This window comes from Staurois parvus, unplaced genomic scaffold (assembly GCF_062004578.1).
Source record: "Staurois parvus isolate SC_StPar_1 unplaced genomic scaffold, SC_StPar_1.0 ptg001349l, whole genome shotgun sequence".
Taxonomy (NCBI): domain Eukaryota; kingdom Metazoa; phylum Chordata; class Amphibia; order Anura; family Ranidae; genus Staurois; species Staurois parvus.
The window spans coordinates 4,215,775-4,241,882 of NW_028319145.1; the positions used below are offsets into that span (position 1 = coordinate 4,215,775).

Consider the following 26,108-nt stretch of genomic DNA (forward strand, 5'->3'; position numbering starts at 1 on the left):
GGGGGGCAGCGTCACAGGAGGGGGGCAGCGTCACAGGAGGGGGGCAGCGTCACAGGAGGGGGGCAGCGTCACAGGAGGGGGGCAGCGTCACAGGAGGGGGGCAGCGTCACAGGAGGGGGGCAGCGTCACAGGAGGGGGGCAGCGTCACAGGAGGGGGGCAGCGTCACAGGAGGGGGGCAGCGTCACAGGAGGGGGGCAGCGTCACAGGAGGGGGGCAGCGTCACAGGAGGGGGGCAGTGTCACAGGAGGGGGGCAGTGGGACAGGAGGGGGGCAGCGGGACAGGAGAAAGGCAGTGTCACAGGAAGGGGGCAGCGGGACAGGAGAAAGGCAGTGTCACAGGAAGGGGGGCAGCGGGACAGGAGAAAGGCAGTGTCACAGGAAGGGGGGCAGCGGGACAGGAGAAAGGCAGTGTCACAGGAGGGGGGCAGGACAGGTGTGGGGCAGCAAGCCAGGAGAGGAGGGTAGGACAGCTCTCACCTGTCCAGGAGTGGCTCCTCCAGATGTCTGCCTGGTTGTTGTGGTTGGTTTGGGGGGAGAGGAGCTGGAAGTGGGGCTGTCTCCTGTCACACAGGTTGTGGGACTTGGTGACCCTGGGGACTCCAGTCCTCTGGTAGGGAGCGCCACATTGACTGGCTCCGTGGTGTGGATGCGGCGGGCCACGTCTTCTGCTCAACGGACAGGGGGGGCGGTGGTATTGGGTCTAGTGGGGCTGAGCAGAACTCTGTGCTCCGCCTGGACTCTGTTAATATGGAGGGATAGGAGAGACTCTGGGGGTCCTGGAATGCTGGTTTCTACTGTGGGGCTGGGGAGAACAGGGCAGTCTGGGCTGGCAGGGGCCCAAGTGTCAGGACGCGGCTTCAGGTCACTATGGCAACCTGGCGCCTAGGAATTGTCAAGCCCTGTTCTAAGCAAAACATCAGGATTGGATTTATACCAATGGTGTAACCTTTTCACAAAACAAAGCCAACGTAATAGGACATACTGGGGCACCTACATTATAATGTAAATGAACCTACTGTCATGCTACAGATTCCCACAATACATGACTGGTACCATCATTTAGAAACTCAACTTGATCCTGAAAGAACTCACACACATTAAGACATTCCTCATGTTGATGAGCAAAATGAAACACATGCATAAAAGGTTCAGTAGTATACATAAAGGGGGCAATACGCACTGGGTTCAATTTTTTGCAAATGTGCAAAGGTGACAATTTATGTGGGACATCCTGGGTGTACACCCGTCACAAAAGCTACACAATGAGGGACAGTTATCAAGCAAAGTGGGAAATTTATAAGCAAATCAGGCTGCCTGTCAGTGCAATTTGTCCTTCATAAAACACGTACACCTCCCTCAACGTTTTACAGTTCAAAACTTTAAGAAGCCAACTGTACTATATGTAAATCAGACCATGTGATTGAGGAGACATACAGACTAATCATGCATCCCATTCTCAACTCAAATGTACTCCAGGCCAGCAGGTCCTGTTGTCTATCCTCCATAAAGGGGTACACCTTCGTCCCACTTTTCCGTCATGTATGTACAATTGAAAGGAAAAGCAGCAAAGAGCAGGCGATATATATTGATAGATATAGGAACTGCCTACAAGCTCTTTAAACCCCTTGCACAGGAGAGGTGCAAATAAAAAAAATATGATCTTCACTCCATAGAACCTCAAAAAGGTCTTGCCGTTACTCCTCCATAAAATGGATTACACCACAGTTTACAGTACACGAAGACTTATGGACCTAACAGCAATGTTTCTAATTTGCACAGGTCCACAACAGATTTGCCAAGTGAGATGAGAAAGATTTTCATCATGCGGAGCCTTAAAAACAAACTCAAAATTAAGTGGTCAAAGACAGGTTTCTGGTTTGTAAAAGCTGAACGCACATTATACCATTTTCTTATTCAATTTCTTTTAGATTCATCTTCAACTATGGGGTGCAAGGGCCTGCCTGATTGCATACAAATTGAAAGTGGTCTGACCTAGTTTTATATGGCTTTGGTAAATCTACAATAAAATTGTATAATGTATGGCCAGCCTTACAGTTTGACTGTAGAGCACCTAAATTTGGAAAAATGATGACTGAAGCTATCAAGTACAACAAACCTGTCACACTGCTATGGATTAACATTGCCCCGATGTGTGCCAGACTGTTCAAAAAAAAAAAAAAATTAAAAAGTGTGTGTAGCAACTGAAGGAAACCCTAAAACCCTTTCCTTGCAGTGGGGCCATGATCTATTCCTCTTCCTTGCAAACAGACACTCCCCTGTCCAATGGTAGTGGGCTGCTCCTCGCCATCCTCAGGTCCAATGCAGAGGACCTTAGACTGCCAGACAGCAGAGGAAGAGGATGAAAGGAAAGGTCAGCTGCACAAATGAACCTGCAGGACTGGATAAGCAAAACTGCCTTACCAAGTCCCAGGGACCTGAAACGAGCAGTTAAAATTAAGAGAAAATTATGAACAAGCAGTCTATTGCAGAAGAGACTTGCAAGTTAGTTTCTGCAATAAAGTACACAAAACTGCCTATTTAAGACCCTTGGTGGAATGTACACAAAACTGCCAGTATATGCTGGGATAATCAAGTGACATCATCCCATGGTGGCCAATCAAAATGGCTGAAGACTGGCACCCAGAACAAGAGGAGAATACGCCTTTGAGGAACATCATGAGCATTGGACTGTTGGAATCAAGGCAAGTATGTGTGCCTTTAGTTCTACTTTAACCTCACAGTCCAGATGCTGCCCCACTGCAAGGGGGACGTTTTAGGTTTTCCAAAGCTCAGCCCCCAGCAGGACAAAGATAAAGGCTAAGCTCACCTTCGAAACTAAAAACGCACTTTTTTTGTAGAAGAAACCACATGCAAGTGTAAGCCATCTTCTCATATCTTGAGCAGACAGGCAATTACTGATTGACAGTGTTCCATTGAGGCCTAAAAGCAGTCAACCACAAAGGCTATTGGTACTTGTAGTTCATTCACTCAGAACTCTGAATGACGCAGCTGTGTGGGCAGAGCCCAGCACGACCACGCTCTTTTCAAATGACAACAGGTGAAGGGAGATCCCTGGCCCGCTTTCACAGGAAGGGGGGGCAGGGGGATGCAGGAGTGGGAGCAAAGGACGCAAAAACACAGGTGGAACATGTAACTTTCTCGAAAGTGAACTTATCCTTTAAAAATGGTGTCAAAAAATGTCAAGAATGAAAAACACCTCAGATGAAGTTTCCTTGAGCATCTGGGGACATTACCATGCCTAACCACTGCCTTCTGGGTGATCACAGGATGTTAAGCACCCAGTTTTTCCTGGGAGGCAGGGATGAGGCACACTCATATGTTTTATTTCCCCTAATGCAGTTTAACTGGCACCATTTTTAAAGGACCCGGTCACACTGGATTTGAATGCATTTTTTCCCCAATGCATTCCAAATGCACACACAGTAAAAAGCAACGTTTTCCAACAAGACTAGTTCACATCACTGCATTGAAGTGTGCTGAAAACAAAAGTACTACCGGCTGCAATTTTACACAACCCTGGAAAAAAAAAAGATGCAAAAAAGCCAATTTTAAAACACAATTCATTGCTTAGAAAAAAAAACAAAACAATACAATGCAACATAAAAAATACATGCTAACAAAAACGCAAATGTGGGGATTGTGGTGTGAATGGGCACTAAAATGTATTGTTGCAAAGGTCAGTTTTGTATGGAATAATAAAGAAAAAACTATACTATTTTTTTATTCCTCAAGTATGCAGAAAAAACAAAACAAAAAAAAACTAAACAGTGCTCAATGGTCTAAGATTTAAGTAGATTATGGAAATGATTATCCTTTGTGCCCCAGGTCTTGTCACTAGTTACACCCAAGCACTATTGTAATACAAAACCGGGTGTAAACAAGGACAATGTCCATCTCTTTCATTGCTTTGTTGCCATGATGCAGCCCTACATAACAGGACATTGACATTCCTTACAAACACTACAAAACAGACATGGGTGGACAAATTCATTAACATTGCAGGAGCCAGTCTGACCAGTCTGGTAGCTGCAAGACTAATTTTAGGGACTTTTCCAGAAATAAAGAGTTGGCCTCTGTTTTAGATCACACAAAAGGGTGTCCAGGACAGACACAAACATCTTTCATTTGTCACAAATTATAGGATTGCCACTTCCAAACAAAGAGGGAGCATTGCAGCAGCTGAGGTTCAACCGAACACTCTTATGGGCAATTTGCAAAATGTTGGGAATTTTTTTTAGGTTTTATTTTAAAAAGGTACACTGACTACCTGGTTTCAGTTATTTGTCCAGCCCTGCCAAACCTAAAATTATTAAAATCGACACTTAGTAATCTTAATGATCCTATAAAAGTACATAAACTATCATACCAGGAGAACTGCTCTCCAAGCTTTCAAGGTTGAGTTCAGTTTCAAATGCCACGGAAGAAGAGAGAGCACTTGGCACTTCCTCCATTGCAGGTGATGCTTTTGCTCCCACACTGCAATTCTGAAAATAAATATGCAGGTTTGTAAGAGCAGCAGTAGCCAAACCTTACCGAGCAAGCGTCAAGCCAACAGCTGCAGGAGTGCGTGCAGAGTGTGTCTGACTGTACACGGAAGGAGGACTGCACTTAGCATGGAATTGGTCCTTCCCATCTACCTTCAGATTGATACATTTAGGAACTGATCATTCGGGGAAAAACAAAAAACAAAAAAAAAAAAACAAAAAAAAAAACCTGGACTCCCAGGTAACTTTGCTTCACCCACCAAGCATATCGATCAATCAGTACATAATAGACGTCTACCCAAATTTACCTCGCAGCTGTAGTTCAACTTTCCAACTTAAATTTGAGACACTGCTCCACCAAGATCTGACATCATAAGTAGGCAAGCTTCACTGCTAATTTGCCATCGCGATTGAATGGTCAGCTATAAATTGCTTTAAGGCCTCGTTTACGCCTGAAGCAAGGACTGCCTCTATTCTGAAAAGCGATTTGTGCTCAAATCACTTTTCATGTGTTTGACAGGTGGTGAGGACCTGTTTTAACCCCCTAAATCAGTGTTTCTCAACTCCAGTCCTCATGGACCCCCAACAGGTCATGTTTTCAGGATTTCCATTATTTTGCACAGGTGATTTGATCAGTTTCACTGCCTTAGTAATTACCACAGCTGTTTCATCTGAGGGAAATCCTGAAAACATGTCCTGTTGTGGGTCCATGAGGACTAGAGTTGAGAAACACTGCCCTAAATACAGCAATACAGCTTCACAGACACACGGACTGCATACGGTTGTAGAACAGCCCCATTTCTCGGGTGGTAGTGCCCAAACACAACAGGGGGTTTATTCCTTGCCTTGGCTGCAATGCTTTGCACGTGTACACATCTGGCCAATGCCCTTGCAGCTAACTGGGAGGTGCAACAATGCAGCTCTACCACATGGTTTTGCAGCTTCGGGGGGAAGCTGCAAAACCATGTGGTAGAGCTGCCATCTGAGCACCAACAGCCATACAAAATCAGGACTGTTTTGAAACATTAGGTCTGCTTTAGAGCCCATCCATACAACATGGACTGTCTTGCATTGAGTTAAGCAGCCCATTCAAATTGATAAAGCCAAAACACACAGCGATGCATGTGGAAATTGGGCATGCTGCATTTTATTACACTACAGAGGAAAGCACACGGTGTGGTCCCTTTGGAACAGGAAGTGAAAGGAAACCCACAGAATAGGACACAAGCTATGGGATGTCCCCCTTCCCTGTTGCCATGGCCTGGGTGACTTATAGGGCTGCTGGAGACGATGATGCTATTAGCAAGCCATGGCTGAAAACAAGGTCTCCTATATTTGTAAATATATAAACTTCATGAGGGTGGCAAGATGGCTGGGTAAGGCTAGTTCAAAAACTGTTTAGTTACCTTTTAACTTAAAATGTTTTAAATATATATGTATCAAAATAGCAGGTTTTGTGAGCAACACAACCAAAAACAAACCAAAAGAATCTACAACAGCCAAGTCTGTGACTTGTTTTGAAAGGAAATGGATTTCTGTGATTTTTGGATTAAATTATCTGGTCCTCAAAAGCAAATAATTTAGTGGAGGGGATGCTTTCTTCATGACCAGAAATGGAGATACAGTCAAACACAAATGCACTTCTCCTGTATATAACAGATATTTGCCTCTGCATAAAGTAAAACAAAGCCAGCAAACAACGGACATACTAAACAAATGCACACAAAATGTTACCTGTGTTGCTAGCCTTGATCCATCCTTCAAGCACAAATGTGGAGTCTCCTAAAGAACTGCAGATGTTTCTCAATCCAACTCTCAAACTGGAATGGTGAGTCCAGGAAACCTCATGCTTTTTCAATCAATTCGGGAAATGACAACACCCCTTCTGGGAGTGGCCCTGGAATGAACAAAAGAAAAGCACTTAAAAGGAATGCCCAGTATCCATTTAACAGGAATGCCCAGTATCCATTAAATAATGTATGTAATTTTGGCCAGGATAAAGAAATCTGTTAACCATTTCATTAGTCAGGTAATAAAAGTAACATTTTGTATATGAGTTTTATATAAACCCACCAACCCTACAAAGTCTAGTGACAGCTTGAGGAGGCGGCACATCCTGCACATGTATAGGGCAAACATGGCTACAGCAACCTACATTTTAGGCCTCATTCACACAGCAGATTAGGGCCATAGTGCAGCAAGTATCAGGGTAAAACTGCCCCCGGGTCCACTTGTGTGTAAACAGCTACAACCAGGAGGCCTGTTCATATTGACAGCTTCCATAGCCATTCGCCTTTAACAATTTGTATGCTTTTTAGGACAGATGAGCAGCCCTAGACACAAGGGGGTTTATTTACTAAAGCTGGAGAGTCCAAAATCAGACTCCCTTCTGCATAGAAACCAATCAGCTTCTAACCTCAGCTTGTTCAATGAAGCTTTGGCAATGAAACCTGGAAGCTGATTGGTTTCTATGCAGAAGGGAGTCTGATTCTGGACTCTCCAGCTTTAGTAAATAAACCCCCAACTGTCTGCATCCAGGGTCGGCTCTTCTGCCCCTAATTACATGTGGTTGCATGTGAACGGTCGCAGAGCTGGTCATCAATCAGTACAAGCTTTGTGGCCATGGCTGACTGCATACACCTGTGGTCCCTGCCACAGATTTACGCCGATACTTGCCGCACCATGGCCCTAATCAGCTATTCAATGAAGCCCAACAACTGTAAATTACATTCAGCTGGGCACTGTAGTGTGCTGCAGTGCAGGTGCTATTCATGTTACTTCGACGCAATAATGCGATTAAAAAAAACAGCACTTGAAGATGTTAAATTTTAACATAGGATGTTTTTAAAATGTGTTTACAGTATGAACATCTCACAAACCGACAGGCCAATTTTATGAAAATGGCAGCTTATGAAGCCAGGGCATGTGTTGGACAGTACCATAAGACATGAATCCCATCTTTTACAATATATCATTGAGTCCTGGTTCACACTGATGAGGTGCAGAATTCGCAGCGTTTTCAGTGCGAATTCCGCACTGCATCAGAATCGCACCCCATTCATGCGAACCGCTGCGGGTGTGTATGTTAACAACACCCTGAAAGCGGTCTGCAAAACGCGGTGTGATGTGCAGAATCGGATCACATAGGTGTGAATACCCGTGCGATCTGATTCTAGTGAGGACCCAAAAAAGGGTTCTGTATGTTTTTGGTGCGGTGCAAAGAGAGTCAAACAAAATGTATGGCTCCAATCGCACCGCACACAAATCACACGTGATGTGCGCGGGAAAGCGGTGCGGTTCCGGTGCGAATCACATGCGATATGCCACACATATGAGAACCCGGGCTTACACCATTCATACTGTACACAGCAACTGCAGAAAGTCACACACCATACACATCTGTTTTATTGGATAACGTGTGGTGGGTGAAGCTCACTGTATAATGGAAGTTTTTCCTGTCTCCACATAATGTGAATGATAGGAACGCTGCACACCTAGCAGAGGTATTGTGACATTATGAATAGTAAATCGATTCCCATTAAGTGCCCAGTCACACCGGGTGCGACTTGCCATGCGAGTTTCAAATCCTTTGGACTTCACCTCTTCAGACACAGAAGGGTTGATTTACTAAAACTGGAGTGTGCAACATCTGGCGCAGCTTCAGCTTTGCCAATAAAACCTGGAAGCCGATTGGTTTCTATGCACAGCTGCATCAGACGCTGCACTCTCCAGTTATATGCAGGCCATAGACAGGTCGTTTATGGGCCGAATTTTCGTCCGCACGAAAAATCAGCTGATATTGACGCCGTTAGTGGGGCAATGTCGTTTGACTTTTTTCTTGGATCTTCTCATTTCTTTTTATCAGTCATGCTGGAAAATTCACAAAAAACAGACATTTTTTGTGGACATTGGTGGCAGCATCAGCAACGACCGATTTTTTATTTATTGGACGATAAATGACCCGTCTATGGCCAGCCTAAGTGAACCAACCCCAGTAGGTCGCTGGGGCTGGGGGAATCAGACAATGGCAGAAGTGATGAATTCTGCAGGATCTTCAGCAGACTACAAAGATGTGTAGGCCTGGCAGCAGGACAGGGAAGTATTTACTATAGTCTTTGCAGGGGACACGATTACAAACCTGTAAGAAGAGTCTTTTTTTAAGGTCCACATACAGGCACTGTCTGCCATTTACAAACGCAGCAATGTGAACTAAGGTCTTAGGCTACGTTCACACTAGCGCTGTGTGCAGGCGGCAGAGAGGCGTTTGGGAAGCTTTTTTACCGCTTCCCAAACGCCTCTGCCAATTCTGCACATTACAGCACGTGGTGCTGTTCTAACGGGAGCGTTTGCGTCGCGGCAAAACGGACGCCTCTGGACGAGTCAGGAGGCGTTGAAGCCTCCTATTCTCGTCTATGGTGCCGCTCCGCAAACGCCCGGCCGGCGTTTGCGGTGCGGTTGCGGGGCGTTTGCGGAGCGGTAACACCACTCAAACTGCATTATAGGCGTTTGTGGGGCGTTATTAACACTCGGCAAACGCCTAGCAACCGCCGCTAAACCGCGCATGCGGCGTTTGCCGAGCGTTAAAAAATGCTCCGCAAACGCCGGACCAACGCTTGCCAAACGCTATAGGGGCGTTTGGCAAGTGTTGGCAAAACAGCCAAGTGTGAACGAGCCCTTACACTGATAAAACAGACCTTTTCTCACAGCTCTCTGTAGTTACCACAAATGTTTACTTCAAACAGTCATGGATTGCACAAATGTAGCTATACACAGAGAGCAAGCAGCTCTGAATGACGTTAAAATAAAATAGATATGCGGATTCTTTATAAATCAACCACCATGTTCGGATCACAAAATATCTCCTAAAGAAACGTGCTGCTGTTGGGTCTATACCAAAGAAAACCTTCCTAGCCACCACAGATGTGGAATCCATAAACATCCCTTACAGCTTTGCTTGCTGAACCTTCAAGAACCAGACCTACTGGCACAACCCATCATTCAAACGTCATCCTTACCCACAACTCCTTTACCTTTGGCTGGGACCCCTCCTGCAGAAAATGGGTGTCAAATCAGATCAGAATTTGCACCACAATATGCACATTATGGTAAAACTGGAAGAATACTTGTCTAGGTGTTCCATAAATCCTTGGGCTGATTTCTACCACATCAGGAACATCATGATTGCAAGTGAAGAGGACCTTCTGCAATTCCACAATTACTACATTGCCCAACTCACAACAAAACTAAAATAAATGAAAATAAGTTTCTTGGACACTACAATATCAAAGGGAACGGTCACCTCAGATAATCTGCAGTCTACAGCTCAGTAAATAGGTACAATCAGATCCTTTCACACAACATGAAACCAAGACAACCAGCTCAGCATTCCGAAAACAAGGATACAAGCCTGCAAGTAACCACATTTCAGTAAAAGGGGTGGTCAGTACGTCCAGAGCCACAAGAAAGAGTCCCACGTGTGGTCATCAATACAACATGGATTAGCAAAAGAAATGCAGCCGCCCACTGACGGAGAACATGGGCTATGAGAGATTTCCTGAGCCCACTTTCCAAGCATGCTGACAGCTGCCAAACCTTAAACAACGTATTGTGAGAAGCTCACAGGACACATGGGAACACCACAGGACATCTCCAGGTAGGCAGAAAGGTGCTACACCTGTACATGTCACTGATACCAAATACAGAACACAAGGCACCTTTCTCCTGCAGATCCTCAAATCTGGTATTTTTATTTAAAGTGGTTGTGAAGGCTCAGGGGGGCTTTTTTTTACCTTCATGCATTCTATACATGAAGGCAAAAAACCTGTGTGCAGCATCCCCCCCAGCTCCCCCTAATCTTGGCTATCCTGAGATTCCCTCTCCTCATTGGCTGATACAGCAGCAGGAGCCATCGGCTCCCACTGATGTCAATCATAGCCAGTAAGCAAAGAGGTGAGGGGGCGGGGCAGGGACGAGCCTCTGAATGTGAAAGGACACAGAGCAGTGGGTGCCCCATAGCAAGCTGCTTGCTGTGGGGGCACCCAATAGGAAGGAGGAGCCAGGAGAGCCTACGAGGGATCCTAGAAGAGGAGCATCCAGGCTGCTCTGTGCAAAACCACTGCACACAGCAGGTAAGTATTATTATACAGGATTTATATGGCGCCAATAGTTTGCTCAGCACTTTACAATATAACGGGAGACAATACAGCAACAATACAGATCAATACAAGAGGGATAGGAGGGCCCTGCTCCTTGGAGCTTACAATCTAGGAAGTATAGACATGTTTGTTATTTTTAGAAAAAAAAAATATTTAAGCCTTTAGAAATCACTTAAAAATGTTCAAAATGCCCGCCACAGTATACCCGCCACAGTAGAGCAGATATACTGCTACACAGCGGCACACGTGCGCAAAATCACGTATATTATACACGAGATTAAGCATTTCCAGGTAGGGGGCACACACGAGCCGTGCCGCCATTCGCGGCCACGGATGTCAATCACTGGGTCCCGGCCAGTGATTACTGACAATCACCGATGGGGAGGAAGACCGTTTTGTTTACAAAGTCTTTCTCCATCAGCTTCGGCACACTGCTCGGGATGGCTGTGCACAGCACTAAGGGAAGCTGGGGGGGGGGGGGGGGGGGGGGGATGCTGTACAGAGAAGGTTTTTTACCTTCATGTATAGAACGCATGACGGTGAAAAAAAAAACCCTTGAACAGCACAGCCATCTCAATCAGTGTGCTTAAGGCCCCCTAGTAAAACACTCCCTACACAAAGTTAACCCTTTGATCGCCCTTCACATTAACCCCTTCCTGCCCAGTGTCATTAGTACAGCGTTCGTGCTGTTTTTTTAAGCACTGATCACTGTATTGGTGTCACTGGGGATGTCAGTGACACCACGCCAGTTCCGTGTGTCATAATGCCCGCCGCAATCCTGCTAAAAGTCACTGATCACCGCCATTACTAGTAGGAAGGAAAATCCCAGTATCTATACCGCCATTTGTAAACGCTATAACTTTCACGTAGACCAATTAATTTACACGTATTGGGCTTTTTTTTTTTTTTTTTTTATTAAGCAAAGATATGGAGCAGATTACTTTTTGGCCTAAATCTATGACTAAATTTGATTTATAAAACTTTTTTATTGGACAAGTTTAATAGCAAAGTCCAAAATATAGTTTTATTTTCTCAAAATTGTCGGCCTTTTTTTGCATAGAGCACAAAAAATGAAAAACCGCACAGGCAATCAAACACCACCGAAAGAAAGCTCAATTCGTGGGGGAAAAAAAAAAAAAGGATGTAAATTTAATTTGGGTGCAGCGTTGCATGACTGCACAATTGTCAAATTAACGCAGCACCCTAACGCAAAAAAATGGCCTGGTCAGGTGTGTGTGTGGGGGGGGGGGGGGGTGAGGGTTGGGATCCTCTGGAGGGCAAGGGGTAAATCTGTTGTTGGTGAACTACATCTGTATGAGAGATGACAACTTAAAATGACCTGAGGTTGGGGTAGGAATACAGATTCATGAAACAATTCAATTCTCTTTAACACGGCCTAAACAAATATTACAAGTCAATATTTTCTGTAAACCATCATCCCAGAGATATCTTCAAAACTAAAGCCTAGTACACACTATATAAAAAAAAAAAAAAATCATATGGAAAATACAGCTTTCAAAGGGATTGTACGATAATCTGATCACTGGTACACAGCTTTCATGTGAAACTATTCGAAGGGACAAGCACGAAAATTTCTTGTACGATACCAGATCGTAAGATTTCCATTTAACCAGTACAGTATTCCTCCGAAAATACAATACAAACATGACATCACCTCCCAATTTTTATTCTGTGGTACAAGAATTTTTGTAGCTTTTAGTAACCTTCATTTGATACGAGAGTAGCATGCAAAAAAAAAAAAAAAATAATCAATCATTCATCTGACATTCATAGTGTGTACGGGGATTAAGACCTCCTAACACCCCGGTCACACTGAATGCGAATTGGCATGCGATTTGCTAAACGCATGCCGAGTCGCACCCTATTGTCCGCAATTACAACGGTCATATCGGTGCGGTTCTGACTTGGAGTGAGCCACACCAAGTTCCAAAGTAGTACAAGCACTACTTTTGGTGCGACTTTCATAGACATCTGTACCAACAAATGTCTTACAAATCGCACCTGAAATAGACAGTTAACCCGACTTTAAAATTGTGAAATTTCAATGTAAGTCACACAATTTCAAAGTTGGGTTTGATGTGATCGGGGTGTAAAAACTCATACCATCCCCCACCTCCCACTAAGGTGTGAAAAGACTGTCTCCTACAGACAATGACACCTATCTACTTACAATGAATCTTTTAGCACCCATTGCCACAAGTTGATAACATCTGTTGATTCATGTGTAAAATGAATGTTTCTTATGGTCAGTTCATATTGCCTGAACAAAAAGCCAACTTGAACTACAATTAATTAGCCAATAAAGTGGCATCTTCTGATGTAAATGCTGAAAAGCATTTTTTTTATTCTGTCCACCAAAAACTATTTTCCATACAAATATTAAATCTGGACAAAATGTATACAGCCTAAAAGGATGCCAAAGGTTCTTCATAGCGGTACTCATTTATTACACTCTCAGCACTATAAAATGAACCTGAGCCCAGACTATGCACATTAAAATGTTACTAAACACCGGACCCCGCATTCCATATATCCGCTCTCCCCGGACCCCGCATTCCCTATATCCGCTCTCCCCGGACCCCACATTCACTATATCTGCTCTCCCCGGACCCCCCATTCACTATATCCGCTCTCCCCGGACCCCGCATTCACTATATCCGCTCTCCCCGGACCCCGCATTCACTATATCCGCTCTCCCCGGACCCCGCATTCACCATATCCGCTCTCCCCGGACCCCGCATTCACCATATCCGCTCTCCCCGGACCCCGCATTCACCATATCCGCTCTCCCCGGACCCCGCATTCACTATATCTGGTCTCCCCGGACCCCGCATTCACTATATCCGCTCTCCCCGAACCCCGCATTCACTATATCCGGTTTCCCCGGACCCCGCATTCACTATATCCGCTCTCCCCGGACCCTCCATTCACTATATCCGCTCTCCCCGGACCCCGCATTCACTATATCCGCTCTCCCCGGACCCTGCATTTACTATATCCGCTCTCCCCGGACCCCGCATTCACTATATCCGCTCTCCCCGGACCCTGCATTCCCTATATCCGGTCTCCCCGGACCCTGCATTCACCATATCCGCTCTCCCCGGACCCCGCATTCACTATATCCGCTCTCCCCAGACCCCGCATTCACTATATCCGGTCTCCCCGGACCCCGCATTCACTATATCCGGTCTCCCCGGACCCCGCATTCACTATATCCGCTCTCCCCGGACCATGCATTCACTATATCCGCTCTCCCCGGACCCCGCATTCACTATATCCGCTCTCCCCGGACCCCGCATTCACTATATCCGCTCTCCCCGGACCCTGCATTCCCTATATCTGGTCTCCCACAGTACACAAAACATGGAAATGCAATTATTTTAGTAAAGATAACCTGCTAAATACCTTTTCTCATCAGCAATATATACTAGTCTTGTGACTATCAGTGTCCAGCTGAGCACTGGTTAAAGCTTGTAGGAGGAGTTTTCATTTTCCTGTCCTACGAGGCTGCATAACACCTGTGCTGATCACAAGCACTCAACCAAAGAAAGGAAAAATAAAAAAAAAGAAGAAACCTCTAGCAAAACACACCAAACTGAGCATGTGCAGAGTGCCTTCTAGGGCTCTACCAGCAGATGGATTGGGGACAGTAGAAGGGGAGGACAGATTCAAACAGCCTTTTTACACAATGCGGAGGATTAACCCCTTAGGTTCCACAGTGAGTATAACAAGCATGCTTTACTGCATCTACAGACTGATTGTACTGTTGTGGGTTTAGCAAAACTTTAAGCTGTAAATCCATCTTAAAACTACTAGCATCTAGCATCAAGCCAATGAAATTCCTGGGATATTGATCTGGTCAGTTAAGTAGCAGAGGGGGTTGTTCATCAGTTTCAGCTGCTTCGGAGTTAAATAACAGGTGCACCAGATGGGCATCAATGAGACAACCCCCAAAACAGGAAAAGTTATACAGGTGGAGACCACTGACATTTTTTTCCCTACTCCTCTTTTCGGACTGTTTTTCACTGGTTTTGTATTTGGCTAGGGTCAGTGTCACTACTGATAGCATGAGGCCATACCTGGACCCTACAGAGGTTGCACAGGCAGTCCAACTCCTCCAGGATGGTACATCAATACCTGCCATTGCCAGAAGGTTTGCTGTGTCTCCCAGCACAGTCTCAAGAGCATGGAGGAGATTCCAGGAGACAGGCAATTATTCTAAGAGAGCTGGACAGGGCCGTAGAAGATCCTTAACCAATTCAATACCATGCATTTTACCCCTTCCTGCCCAGGCCAGTTTTCAGCGCTCACACTTTGGATGACAATTGCACGGTCATACAACATTGTACCCAAACTAAAATTTTATCACTTTCTTCACACAACTAGAGCTTTCTTTTGGTGGTATTTAATCACCGCTGGGGTTTTTATTTTTTGCTAAATTAAAAAAAGACCAAAGATTTTGAAAAAAAAAAAAAATGTTTTTCTTTGTTTCTGTTATAAAAGTTTGCAATAAATAATTGTTCTTCATAAATTTAGGCCAAGATGTGTTCTACCACGTCTTTGGTGAAAATAACCCAAATTAGGATGTATTATTTAGTTTGTAGGAAAGTTATAGAGTTCACAAACTATGGTATAGATCTGAATATTGATCAATCCTGAAGTACTGACAGCCAATCTAATTTCTTGAGGTCCGAGAATGTCAGAACAGTACAGATATCCCCCAAATGACCCCTTTTTGCAAAATAGACAGTCCGACGTACTTCTTAAGAGGCATGGTGAGTTTTTTGACATTGTATTTTTTTTGTCATAATTTTTCGGAAAATGAAAAAAAAAAAAAAATTATTTTCACTATTTTTTTTTCTTTACATACTGTCACCAGTGCAGTACAGCGTCATCATATAACTGGCATGGCGGTGATCAGGGACACTGACTGGTGACAGTGTGAAAAAAATATATATTTTTTTTTATTTTAAATTGTTAATTACATTTTTCTTTTTTTTTCTTTTTTTTTCATATTTCACTATGTCCAAAGTAGTACAATGTTACCATAGTAACATTGTACTACTTTGGGGGAAGTTATTTTTTTTTTTTTTTTTACACAATTTGCTTCTATAGCACAGAATAACTTTGCTGTCCAAAGTAGTACAATGTTACCATAGTAACATTGTACTACTTTGGGGAAGTGTTTTTTTTTTTTTTTTACACAATTTGCTTCTATAGCACAGAATTACTTTGCTATAAGCAAGCATTTACCTGAATGACATCGATTCATTCAGGGTTTTTTTTTTTGTGCTTAGCTGTGATTTGGCCACAGCTAGTCACATGATATGTGCATGTGATTAGCTGTGACCATTCACAGCTAGACACTAGTATACAATGGATGGCATGAATGAAGCCATCCATTGTATACAACTGTCATGTGACCTGCTGTGATTGGTCACAGCAGGTCACATGGTACAGGCAAAAGGCCCAATACTCAGACCTGTCATCGGCCGTGTCCGAGGTACACGGCCGGTGACAGATCATGCCGCTGCCCAGCTCTGCAAGCGCACGAACTGCGCATGTGCGGGAGTATGCCATATGGCGGCTTCCCGGAAAGCTAGTGCATTTTTCCGGACGCCACATGGCTATTGGCCGCGCGTCAAATGGTTAAACCATCATCAGGACCGGTATCTGCTCCTTTTTTCTTTTCCAAACAAGTGAGAATCACATGCTATGTACAGCACCACATTAGTCTGAACCAGGGTTGAGGATTTTACAAATAGATATATACTCACAAACCAAAAGGAGAATAAAAGCAGAATAAATAGTCCGCAATGGCAGTCAACGCAATGCTGTGCCCTAATTAGGGATAATCTGACACGTTTCGAGAGACTAACACCCTCCCTCAGAGCTCAGTTCTGAAGAAGCGGGTTGGTCCCCCGAAACATGTCAGCTTATCCCTAATTAGGGCACAGAATTGCATTGACTGCCATTGCGGACTATTTCTTCTGCTTTTATTCTCCCCTGGTTTGTGAGTATATATCTGATTACACAATAAACACGTGGTGTACCTCAGTAATGCACGATGAGAGTGCGTCCTTGGTTGTTTTTTGTTCATTAGTATCCAGATTTCCCGATCTTTGAAGGGCTGCACCTCATCGTTTGACATTTTGAATTCCTTCTAGTCTGCATGAGGATTTGAGCACTGGTTTTGTTTAAGGATTTTACAAGCATGTGGTCCAGTGCATGTTTAAACATTTAGGGCCAGTTCACACTACAAAAAGGCACTCTGAATACGTTTCTGCTTACAGTTCACACCACACGCAGTTCCGGTGCAGTTTGCCATTTTCCAATAGGTTCAGTGCAGAAAAAAAATGCAGCATGTTCTACTTTTTTTCTGCACCGGAAACTGATGGCACTGGTGTGAACTAGAGCCATTGGAATACATGGAAAACACTGTGCATGCATTTTTGATGCAAAAAAATGAAATGCTGTGAACTGCATTCAAATGCATCTAGTGTGAACCAGCCCTCATACTGAACAGGTGCTAATGATTAACAAGACAGTCATTAGATCAAACATTATCAGCTGTGTAAGAAACTGGGTGGGGAAAGGTCCTGTTCTGACAAGTCATCGAACACAGCGCCTTTCTTCTGCACCCAGAAACCAGGGCTGCATGCAGTACGCACCTAATACTACCACACTGCATTACAATGTACCCAGTGAGCACACTGTCCTGTTAGGCTACATTCACACCAGCGATTAAGGCACGTCACATGGAGCAGAATCTGCTAACGCAGCAGGGGATCTGTCCGCTGATCCCCCACTAAGCAGAGTGGGCGGATGAAAGGTCACTGTCCATGCCACTTATGCAGAACCAGCTGTCCATTTACACCCGACTACCTTCTGAGAAGATCAGACAGAGGGGAACCCTTCTGTTTGTTTTTAGCACATAAGATTGGAGGTTGGTGGGTATAAACAGACACAAGTCCCTTTACATCCACTTCATAGAGGAGAATGGAGGGTCTGATCATGTCCACCAGAAAAACAGACAGGAGGGCCTGATCACGTGATAGGGTCCTTAGAGGGCAGCACAGTGGCTAAATGGTTAGCACTTCCGCCTGGCAGTACTCGGGTCGCTGGTTCGAATCCCAACCATGGCACCACCTGCCTGGAGTTTGCATGTTCTCCCTGTGACTGTGTGGGTTTCCTCCGGGTACTCCGGTTTCCTCCCACACTTCAAAGACATGCTGGTAGGTTAATTGGATCCTGTCTAAATTGGTCCTAGTCTGTGTATGAATGTGAGCTAGGGACCTTAGATTGTACGCCCCTTGAGGGGCAAGGACCTTAGATTGTACTCCCCTTGAGGGGCAAGGACCTTAGATTGTACTCCCCTTGAGGGTTAGGGACCTTAGATTGTACTCCCCTTGAGGGTAAGGGACCTTAGATTGTACGCCCCTTGAGGGTAAGGGACCTTAGATTGTACGCCCCTTGAGGGTAAGGGACCTTAGATTGTACGCCCCTTGAGGGTAAGGGACCTTAGATTGTACGCCCCTTGAGGGTAAGGGACCTTAGATTGTACGCCCCTTGAGGGTAAGGGACCTTAGATTGTACGCCCCTTGAGGGTAAGGGACCTTAGATTGTACGCCCCTTGAGGGTAAGGGACCTTAGATTGTACGCCCCTTGAGGGTAAGGGACCTTAGATTGTACGCCCCTTGAGGGTAAGGGACCTTAGATTGTACGCCCCTTGAGGGTAAGGGACCTTAGATTGTACGCCCCTTGAGGGTTAGGGACCTTAGATTGTACGCCCCTTGAGGGTTAGGGACCTTAGATTGTACGCCCCTTGAGGGTTAGGGACCTTAGATTGTACGCCCCTTGAGGGTTAGGGACCTTAGATTGTACGCCCCTTGAGGGTTAGGGACTGATGTGAATGTACAATATATATGTAAAGCGCTGCGTAAATTGATGGCGCTATATAAGTACCTGAAATAAATAAATAGAGGGGTGTGAATTGCAGTGGCAGGAATCTTCAGATGTGACTAGGTGTGGTGGCAGTTTTGTGGCTCTCCACATGGCCAGCGATTACCTGTTGTGATCACTGCTTGTGGACAGCAACAAAACAGCAGCAGCTGTCAGTGACCTGTCATCATTGTGGCCAGGCCTAGCCACTGACAGCTGCAGCAGGAATTGGAAGATTCCTGCCACTGCAATTCACAGCAACCTAATAGAAGTAGTTTGTTTGGACTAGCTTGGCCTAGATGTAAAGCGACCTTCTGTAACATGTTACTGTGCAGCACCTGATTGCTGTCACGGGGTTGGGTGCTTGCAGACTGGGGATCCCCTCCAATGCCCAGCGTCACCAAAAAGCTGAAGAAAATCACTCTACTCAAGCTTTGGATAGAAGTAAAAGCCTGGCATGGATTCTAAAAAAAATTGGTACGGGCGTTAAAGGACCATACAAAACCCAAATCTTGTCATGTATCATACAAGTCCTAACAATGTAACAAATGTACATCTTTTTGTATCAGGCAGTAACAAAACATTCCAGAGAGCTGGAAGAGCTCTTCAGATTGGTACATGTTGTAGTCACATACACACAGGGGGGTCAATGTATGCTGGAACCCAAACTCACAACTCTGCTTCAGACCTGGGGGACTGGACACTGGGAAACTTAAGCAATGAAAGTAGAGCATGCACTATTAGCTTTCCTACAAAGACCGGAAGTTAAGGGAAGCAGCACTTAGAGAGCAGCATTTAAAGTTGTTGGGGTTGTTTCAACATACTTTACTTGGGAATGTTTATTTTATTATGTTAAATGGTTTTAAAATAAACCCACCTTCTGTATATTAAAACATTGTCAGCGCAAAGCTAAAGGTTAGACTTGGTGCAAGATTACAATGCCTGTGAAAACATTCGGACAGGTGGTGGACCTATCACCTCAACATCTGTTCTAACCCCGGAAATGCCGCACCACCGGCCTTCTGCCGGATCTGTTTCAATAGATTGTGTTTGGTGGTGCTGACTGTCCAACATGACAAAAGTAGAGCATGCAAACCCCATGCAGACAATTTCTAAACCCAAAGACAACAATGTAATAGACTGCAGCTAACCAGTCCTTTTGATGTGGTGGCCACAATCGTTCTCTTAAATAGTCATTTTCTGGTGATCCTGCCAGTAACACTTCCTGTTCCTTTGTGTCCACACTCATTCTTCCATTGTATCTATGGAGGGATCCAAGGTTCCCACGCAGGCTGGACTAAAAACATGCCTGCCTTTGTATCCTCATACATGGGGTGTGATGGGACTAGTGGTTTACATACCAGATAGAAAGTTATTTCTGCTTTCTTTTCAGCTCACAGGAAGTGACAAGGACAGTGAATATCTGGCAGGATCAAACTATTTTCTGTACTTGCGACAAAATAAATAAATAAATAAATAAATAAATATATATATACCGCAGCCATCACAACGAAGGACTGGAAAGCTGTAATACATTCCATCTTTGTTCTGGGATAGAGACGCTGAACAAGTGAACTCTTGCTACATCACGATGCCTGAGGATCCCAATCTCGGGATCTTTGACCTTTAGTGTTTGCTCCATGGAGTGTGGCGTGTACCGTAGTCTACACCCTGACGTTGACGCACACGTGTTCCTTTTCCCACAGCCCCACCATTCCCATGGACCCCACCAATCCCACAACACCAAACAGACCTTCAATCCAACAGAAGTTGCTTCCTACGATTTCCCAGCACACTGTGAGCTTCTCACAATGTGCATTAGAAGATGCAGTCAGACTTTGCTTCATTTCCTGGCTGGAGGACATCCAGCATCATCTAGCACTTTCAACCCCATCCTTACTGCCCCTGGCGCTCTCCTTTCAATCACGGAGCCTGAGCCTCACATGTGGCCTTTCCTTAGGCTGAATTTGCATGCAAACTGCTCTATCTAGGAAGCCCACTCCTCCAGACCTGACATCCACCCAAGGAATTTTGATATTTAATGCCGGCCATAGACAGGTTGAAAATCGTCTGGGGGAAAAAAAAAAAAAATCTGATTTTCACACTGTTAGTGGGTTAATTGGTCGACCTTTTTTCGGGTTTTTTGCAGTTTTTTTTTTTTATCGGTCATGTTGGAAAATTCGCGGCCGATTTTCCCGGCAATGATGAGCACATCGTCCGATCGTTTTACCGATAACAAAATGTGCGCATGAGAGGAGGAGAAGAATAATGTACAGGTGTCACTGAACGGCGGCTCCGTACTTCTTTCACTATTATATTTTATATGAAAGTCTTGCGGTTGCAACAAATGTATCCATTTATATCCAAATAAAAACAATGTATTTCTGTCACACTGTATGGTGTGCTCCCGTCTCTGTCAAACTGGTTTCTTGTCCCATTCTTTCGTGAGCATTGGTGGCAGCATCGGCAACGACCGATTTTTTTTAATCGGCCGACAATTCGTCCGATAAAGGGCCCGTCTATGGCCTGCTTAAGTCTTCCAAAATGCCAGCCCACTGCCTCCATTAGGGCTGAGGGTTCTTGAGAAGAGTACTGATGCAGAATGCTGTGAAGTGTTCAGAAAGTTATTTACAGCACCCTGCCGACCCCTCCCACCAGCCATGATTTGCCTGCATTGCATAGAGAAGCACAGAGACCCAATGATGACTGAGATAGATTCAGGCCGACTCAATTTTGTTTTGGCAGACAGGAAGTCTCTTGTATTGCTGCATAACACAGCACCGCCATAATGTATGTAACTGATGTCACTCCACTAAAATACAGTGCACAAAATGCAACAAAACTTAGTAATGGAAATGGTTTGTTTGGGGCAGCCTGGCAACAGAAAACAGATTTCAGATCTAATCACTCAGCAGCTGATCTAATCAACTGAGTATGCAGCTTCTTTACCTTTTTATCCTCATCAGGGATGAGGTTGGGGGGTGTTCTGAACCAGTCTGATCCATCCGACCAGGAAGGTGTCACTGGTGACAGCCAATCGTAAGCTGTGGAGGCATTCCCCAACCAGCAGCGTCCCTTATGTGTGCGGCGGTGGGGTAAGAAATGCCTCTACAGCTTATGATTGGATGTCCGCAGTGACAGCTTCCTGGCAGGACAGCTCAGGCGGGTCCAGACTCGTGATTAAACCCACCCGAATTCATCCCTAATCTGTGCCTATGTTCCAGTTTAATCTTGTACCCTGACCACCGCCCCTGGTTTCCTGTTTCAGAGCGGCTCCTCTCCCTTGCAGTGTTCTATGGAGCCACCCTTGATTGCAGGGACTAGAGTTGGTCTCCCTATCCTGTATGCATCAATAAAAACACGCAGCCCCATACCGTAATCCTCTTACAAGCTAACAGACTGACTCCAGACTGAACAGTCCACTATTAGCTTTCCTACAAAGACCGGAAGTTAAGGGAAGCAGCACTTAGAGAGCAGCATTTAAAGTTGTTGGGGTTGTTTCAACATACTTTACTTGGGAATGTTTATTTTATTATGTTAAATGGTTTTAAAATAAACCCACCTTCTGTATATTAAAATATTGTCAGCACAAAGCTAAAATTTAGACTTGGTGCAAGATTACAATGCCTGTGAAAACATTCGGACAGGTGGTGGACCTACGTCTCCTCAACATCTGTTCTAACCCCGGAAATGCCGCACCACCGGCCTTCTGCCGGATCTGTTTCAATAGATTGTGTTTGGTGGTGCTGACTGCCCAACATGACAAAGGGGGATCATTTTTGCCATGGCACATGGACACCCAGTTTCTCTGCCTTTGCAGTTTGGCATTTTGATCCTTGAGATTGGGGTCTCCAAACTTTCTAAACTAAGAGCCAATTTACTGTCCTTCAGACTTTGGGAGGGGCATTGGTCAGGGAGTAGAAAATGCCCCAGCATCAGTGGGAGTAGACCATATCTCAGGCTTAGTTGTCAGTGGGAGTAAATTACATAGATCCTGTTGTCAGTAGGAGGAAATGTCTCCCAGCATAGTATTAGTGGGAGGTATGATGCCTCAGAGTTTGTGTCAGTGGAAGGAGCCGAGCCCCACCACTGGTGTCCATGGAAGAAATAGTGCTCCAACGTTGGTGTCAGTGGGAGGATTGGTGCCTCATTGGTGATAGTGGAAGGATTAATAGAACAGAACCCCAAGGGCCAGATAAAGGTAAGCAAAGGGCCACAGCTGTTTGGAGACCACTGCTTTAGACCTACCAACCAACAACTATGTAGTACAAGAACTCTGATTATCTGGTAGATTAGGAAAACCCATACACTATATAGTTTTGCTAGATTCTAAGTTGATTGTATGATGAGATTGTAACACGTCTATGGCGAGTCTTGTGGTCACTATACATGATCATTTTCCTTTATTTTTAATTGCACTCCACTTAAGAAATACCAAGTCTTTGACGGCCTAAAAAAATCATCCAATCTGGAAGGTCCTTGCTGTTCCACTACTTGAGTGGCTCTAAAGGAGATCGTACAATCAGACTAACGTGCGTGGTGACCCAATGGCGCTACCCTTTCATAGGACTGTTCATCCGTCTAATTTCAGATCAAAAAATACATCAAGAATGAACCACAATCTATCACTATGGGCAGCTGGATGTGACCAATGTACATGTGTTCAGGTTTTCTAAAATGATGTGATATGTCTGAGCTCAGATCCAGTTTTGCAGACCTGTGGGCAGATGCTCATCTGGCAGCCCATAGTGATGACATGGGGCCGTTTTACCTCCATCAGCAGGGGATCCATCTATAGATCCTACTAAGATGGAACAGAGGTGACCTTGTGTGTACTATGGTGGCCATTCTTCAGCCGTCAGTGGGTCCTACATTGCTCCACCTGTGGAGGACCTTGGTATGAGACGTTCAGACTCCTCACAAACACTGGTGGATCCGCCATTGCTCCAGGAGCCCCTGGTACCCTGAGGAGGACCCTGGAATGAGACGTTTGGTGTCCTCACATCCATCTGTAGATCCTCTATTACAGAAGGAGTCCAGGTACCCTGCGAAGGATCCCAGGATGAGACATTTAGTCTCAATACATCTGCAGATCCTCCATCCCTCCAGGAGCCCCCGGTACCCTCTGGAGGACCCCGAGATGAGATGTCCGGTCTTCTCACACCCATCTGTAGGTTATCCTTCACCCCAGGTTGAGACATCCGGTGTCCTCATAGCCATCGGTGGATCCTCCATTACTCCAGGAGTCCCCATTACTTTGTTGAGGAGCCAGAGATGAGATGTCTGGTCTCTACACATCCATTAATGAATCCCCCATTGCTCCAGGAGCCCAAGGGATTAGACAACTGGTCTCCTTACAACCATCGCTGGATCCTCCAGGAACCCTTAGTAACCTGTGGAGGAACCCTGGGTGAATTGCCTGGTCTCCTCACACTCAGAGGTGGGTTCTCCACTACTGCAGAAGCCCCCTGGGACCCTGTGGAGGACCCCGGGATGAGATTGCTTGTCTCCTCACACCCATCCGTGAGCCCTCCATTACTGCAGGAGCCCCCCCCCCCCGGTACCCTGTGGATGACCCAAGGATGAGGAGTCTACTCTTCTCAAATCTATTAGTGGATCCTCCATCACTCCAGTAGCCCCCAGTACCATGTGGAAGACCTGGGATGAGATATCCAGTTTCCTTACACCCATCCGTGGATCCTCCATCCCTCCAGGAGCCCCCGGGTACCATGTGGAGGAGCCCAGGAAGAGATGTCTTGTCTCCTCATATCCATCCATGAATCCTCCAGGAGCCCCCAATACCCTGTGGAGGACCCCAAGATGAGGTATCCAGTCTCACACCCATCCGTGGGTCCTTCATCCCTCAAGGAGTCCCCGATACCCTATGGAGGACCCCAAGATGAGGTATCTGGTCTCCTCACACCCATAAGTGGGTCCTTCATCCCTCCAGGAACCCCCAATAACCTGTGGAGAATCCTTGGATAAGACCTCCAGTCTCCACATATCCATTTATGGATCTTCCATCCCTCCAGGAGCCCCCTGGACTCTGTGGAGGACCCTGGGATGAGATGTCTGGCCTCACATCCCTCCATAGATCATCTCTCCAGCAGCCCCCAGTACCCTGTGGAGGACCCCGGGATGAGAGCTCTGGTCTCCTCACATCCACCAGTGGATCTTCCATCCTTCCAGAAGCCCCCGGTACCCTGTTAAGGACCCTTGAACAAGACCTCTGGTCTCCTCATATCCATCTATGGATCCTCCATCCCTCCAGAAGCCCAGGTACACTGTGGAAGACCCTTGAACAAGACCTCCCGTCTCATTTCCATCCATGGATCCTCCATCCCTCCTTGGTAAACTGTGGAGGATCCTTGAACAAGACCTACGGTCTCCTCATATCCATCCATGGATCCTCCATCCCTCCAGAGGCCCCCAGTAAACTGTGGAGGACCCTTGGACAAGACCTTCGGTCTCCTGATATCCATCCATAGATTCTCCATCCCTCTAGGAGCCCCCAGTACCCTGTGGAGGACCCTGGGATGAGATGTCTGGTCTCACACCCACCAGTGGGTCATCCATCCCTAAAGAAGCCCCCGGTACACTGTGGAGAACCCTTGGACAAGACCTTCGGTCTCCTCATATCCATCCATGGATCCCCCTTCCCTCAAGAAGCCCCCAGTACTCTGTGGAGGACCCTGGGATTAGACCTCTCCTCATATCCATTGGGGAACCCTCCGTTTCAGGAGCCCCCGCTATCCTGTGGTGGAACCAGGGATGAGACATCTGTTCCCATCACATCCACAGATGTATTCTTAGCTAGTCTCCCACCTGACTAGAAGACATTGTCCACGGATGAGCACACTCAGACGATGCCATCACACCGGACAGGAACCAATCACACAGCGCCTGGATGGTTGCCATAGGCCTATGGGCGGCCTGTAATCATCCATCCGAATACTGAGGCCTAGTGTGACCCTCTGCCCTTCATGTCCTCCAACACAACCCTACAGTATAGGAGGCCGCCATTACCTCTCCTCCACCAACATCTGATACGATAATTGTAACGAGCCCCCCGTGTCCTTTTACACCGTTCCGTCCTCCATCATGGCGCCCCATTTCCTGTAAGGGGCCGCAGGCCGCCATTCCCCTCCCCCGCCCTACAGGCCTGGCTCCCCTCATATAGATAATGTCCCGCCCGACCGCCCATTCATATTCCGCCGCCCGGGCCCGCTCACCTCACCAGCAGAACCTCTCACAAGACGACCGCCGCCATTTACTGCTCCTCTATCCGCGGGGTCTCTGCAGCTGAACGGCACGGGCTAATGCGCGCTCACGTCCGGCTGTCGGCGGCGGCCCTGGGCGGGAGAGTTACGCACGCATGCGTATTGCTTTACAGGCGCGCAGCTAGCCTTCATGTGGAGAACAAAATGGCGGCCGTTCTCCTGTATTATGACACTATGACCAAAGTTTAATGAAGTGATATTGGGC

General features: G+C 46.0%; 1 protein-coding gene across 3 annotated transcripts in view; it reads right to left on the bottom strand.

Moving 5' to 3' along the window:
* Window positions 1-25,988, bottom strand: part of DIDO1 (death inducer-obliterator 1) — an 80,281-nt gene extending 54,293 nt beyond the window's left edge. Inside the window, exons 1-3 of one of the 3 annotated variants that reach the window (XM_089661552.1) lie at window positions 25,856-25,988; window positions 6,241-6,403; window positions 4,389-4,506 (exon numbers count right to left, since the gene is read on the bottom strand). In XM_089661552.1, coding sequence (XP_089517678.1) covers window positions 4,389-4,473 — 85 coding nt within the window. In that variant the 5' untranslated portion in view covers window positions 4,474-4,506; window positions 6,241-6,403; window positions 25,856-25,988. The remainder of the gene's footprint in view (window positions 1-4,388; window positions 4,507-6,240; window positions 6,404-25,855) is intronic. The other 2 variants (XM_089661553.1, XM_089661554.1) reach the window with 2 other exon arrangements.
* Window positions 25,989-26,108: the final 120 nt, after the last annotated feature.